The sequence below is a fragment of the Rhagoletis pomonella genome, unplaced genomic scaffold (assembly GCF_013731165.1).
Source record: "Rhagoletis pomonella isolate Grant_MI unplaced genomic scaffold, Rhpom_1.0 Rhpom_scaffold_13668, whole genome shotgun sequence".
Classification (NCBI taxonomy): Eukaryota; Metazoa; Arthropoda; class Insecta; order Diptera; family Tephritidae; genus Rhagoletis; species Rhagoletis pomonella.
Window position 1 is genome coordinate 261 of NW_023472193.1, and position 3,926 is coordinate 4,186.

Here is a 3,926-nt window from a genome sequence, read left to right on the forward strand (position 1 = left end):
GGCCACCCAAACAGATCCGATACGTCTACATAAAAAGCATGGATTACGTAAGAAAAGTTGATGAGCTTAAATTAAGTGGAAACCTAGCCGAAAATTGGAGAATTTTCTGGCAAAATTTTAAAATATTTGCGGTGGCTATCGAGTTAGATAAGAAGCCGGAACCAGTAAAAGTAGCTATCTTCTTAAACGCGATTGGCACAGATGCAATCGAAATTTTTAATACATTCAATCTTGATGATGAGCAAAGGAAAAAAATATGCTGAGGTTACAAAAGCATTCGAAAATTTTTGTAAGCCAAAAAGGAACGAAGTTTATGAAAGTTTTGTATTTCATAATCGCAGCCAAACACTTGGCGAGCCATTTGACAACTTTTTAATGGATTTGAAAAGAATAGTACGAAGGTGTGGTTTCGACAATGAGGATCGAATGGTTCGTGACCGTATTGTATTAGGTACAAATGACAAGAGATTGCAGAAGAAATTGCTGGATACACATGAGTTAACAATGGAGATGGCGGTAGATTTAGCACGTTCAGCGGAGCTTTCAAATCAACAGGTAGCACGTATGCAAGGCAGTAGTGAGGTGGTAGATTTGGTACGAAAGAATCCGGGCAAGGGTGGCACTGAAGCGCAAAGAAGTGAACCAAATCACCATAAAGAATGTAAAAAGGGAAACATTAACTGTAAGTTTTGCGGTAGAACACATTTAAGAGGTAAATGCCCAGCCTTTGGGAAGTTTTGTAACAACTGTAGAGGAACAAATCATTTCGCGAGCGTATGCAAAAAGAAATCGGTCAAGGAAATAAAACTAGAAAATAAGAATGAAAATGAAACTTATTTATATTTAGATACAATTAAAAGTGTAAATAATTCAAAAATTTGGAATGAAAACATTAAAATTCAAAACAAAATCATTGTATTTAAATTAGACACTGGAGCCATGGTTAATATTTTGCCGATGAACTATCTAAAAGAATTAAAATTTGTTGAAATTCGAAAAAGCTGTGAAAGTTTAGTAGCATACAACGGTACAAGAATTGAAAATTTAGGATATGTGATCCTGGAATGTAATATAAAAAATAAAATCCAGCACATAAAGTTTTTCATAGTCAAAAATGAAATAAATTCGACTCCAATTTTAGGGTTGGAAACTTGTGTTCATCTAGGTCTTATTAAAAGAATTAATAGCATAAGAAATTTTCAAAAGCAAGATTTGCTTAAAAAATACGAGCATATTTTTAATGGATTAGGTTGTTTTAAAAAACATTTTTCCATAGAACTCAGAGAAAATGCCGCGCCGTGCTCGAAGCCGGCATCTCGGATACCGTTATCGTTAAGGGAGCCTTTGAGAAATGAACTAAATAACTTGTGTGAAAAAGGTATTATTGAAAAAAACAAAAAGCCGAGTTCATGGGTTTCGAATATAGTAATAGTCGAGAAACCGAATAAGAAATTAAGAATTTGCATTAATCCCAAAGAATTAAATAATGCTATAAAAGATAATTTTTATGAAATACCAACATTTGAACAAATCAAACCAAATTTGCTTAATAAGAAAGTTTTCTCAGTCTTCGATTTAAAAGATGGATTTTGGCAAATAGAGTTAAATGAAAAATCTAAAGAACTATGCACATTTAGTACGCCATTTGGTTGTTATAGGTTTAGGCGATTACCTTTTGGCTTAAAGATAGCACCTGAGGTGTTTCAAAAATTCAACGAAGAAAACTTTGGAGACATTAAAAATGTTTCTGTTTACATTGACGATATACTTATAGCAGCTGAAAATGAAGAAGAACATGATAAAACTGTAGAATTACTACTGAAAAGGGCAGTAGAAAATAATATTAAATTTAATAAAGAAAAGATTCAATGGAAGCAACATGAAGTTAGTTTTTTAGGACATACAGTATCTGAAAAAGGAATAGCAATAGACAAGAACAGGCTAAAAGGTATAGAAGATTTAAAAGCTCCAAATTGTAAGAAAGACTTGCAGAGGTTGATGGGTTTTATCAACTACCTGAGAGAGTATATACCTAACTTAGCTCACATAAGCAGTCCACTAAGAGAACTAATGAAAAAATCTGTAGTTTTTGAGTGGCTACCAATACACGAAAGTTGCTTACAAGACATCAAAAATTTAATAATGAAAGCTCCGATTTTAAGACCCTTTAACGGAAAGGAGAAAATTTTTCTTCAAACAGATGCATCAAAGAGCGGTGTGGGATGTGCTCTGTTGCAGAATAAAGTGCCAATATGTTTTGCGTCTAGAAGCTTAACAGAATCGGAAATGAGATACGCACAGATTGAAAAAGAAATGCTGGCGGTGGTGTTTTCGTGTCAAAAGTTTCACAACTACATCTACGGAAGGAAGGTAGAAGTTATAACAGACCATAAACCCCTTTTGGGTATCATGAAAAAAGATTACAACAAAATTCCATCGGCAAAATTGCAGCGAATGAAATTAAAACTTCAAAAATACGATTTAAGTTTCACATATTTACCAGGGAAATATTTATATCTGGCAGATTGGCTATCACGTAGTATCTCAAAGAATGCCGGGAAAGAAGTAGAGATTGAAGGTTTAGAAGACATGGTACACACTATAAACGTAAGCGAAGAAAAGAAAATTACTATACAGGAAGAAACGTCGAAAGATAGTGTATTAAAAGCAGTTTTGAGTTATGTAAAGAATGGTTGGCCACCAGATAAATACAAGTTAGAAAAACATTTACAATATTTATGGAAGCACAGAATGAGTTTGTTTGTAGAAGACGGTCTGGTATTTTTAGATGACCGTATTTTTATACCGCAATCTCTTCGCGGAATAATACTCACACAACTTCACAGACCTCATTTGGGCATGGAAAAAACTAAAAATAGGGCTAAGCAGCTTTTATTCTGGCCCAATATGAATCAAGATATAGAATCTATGATTGTCAAATGTAACATCTGTCAAAAATATAGACCCTCTAATCCGAAAGAACCCCTTTTAAACCATGCAATACCAAATGGGCCTTTTGAGAAAATAGCAATGGATGTAATGGAAGTAACAGGTAAAGAATTTTTAGTTGTATCAGATTACTTTTCAAAATATTTAGAAATAGTACCATTAGTCAAAAAGACAGCGAAAGCACTTTCGGAAAAACTTAATGTTATTTTTTCTACGCATGGATATCCCCTCGAGATTATAGCCGACAATGTTCCATTTGGGTCTTTTGAATTCCGACAATGGGCAACAGAATTAGATATTAGAGTTACTACCACAAGCCCACATTATGCCAAGTCGAATGGTTTTGCAGAACGCATGGTTCAAGTAGCCAAAAATCTTGTTCTTAAATGTAATGACGAGAAAAGTAATATATGGCATGCACTTTTAGAATATAGAAATATTCCCATTAAGAACACAGAGTATTCTCCAGTGCAGCTACTTATGGGTAGGCAAACAAGAACCTTGGTTCCAGGAAGAAATAAATTTTACAAAAACACTGAAATTTGCAATAAAGTTATACCAGTTTTAAAACATAACAATTTTAGTAACAAAAAATATCACGATAGATTGTCGACTGAGAGAAACGATTTTCAAAAGGGAGATGAAGTATGGTTAAAAGAAGGGAGATTTTGGACTCCAGCAAAAATTGTAGAAAAACATTCCACACCCCGTTCATATATAGTACAAAAAGATGATGAAAAAACATATCGTAGAAATTCGTATTTTTTAAGAAGTCGTAAATGAATTTTGGAAATATAAACAAATTTGTAAATTGTAAACAATTTATTAAAATATACTTTTAGACATAAGTACTTTTTTATTATTATTCTATCAATTAATACAAACAACATTTTGTAAATTATTGTCTTAATTAGGATTGAAAAAGGGGAGATGTAGTAATATTATTCATACGCACTGTAAAGCTTCAATACATATAA

The 3,926-nt window shown here is 32.9% G+C and overlaps 1 protein-coding gene across 1 annotated transcript; it reads left to right on the forward strand.

The window, feature by feature from the left end:
• Nucleotides 1-259: 259 nt before the first annotated feature.
• On the forward strand, nucleotides 260-861 carry LOC118757007 (the record flags this gene model as incomplete). The annotated part of the gene is given in 1 exon segment (XM_036491734.1): nucleotides 260-861. A coding segment is annotated over 1 exon segment (486 nt), but the record flags the coding sequence as incomplete, so codon positions are not given.
• Between the last annotated feature and the right edge of the window lie 3,065 nt (nucleotides 862-3,926).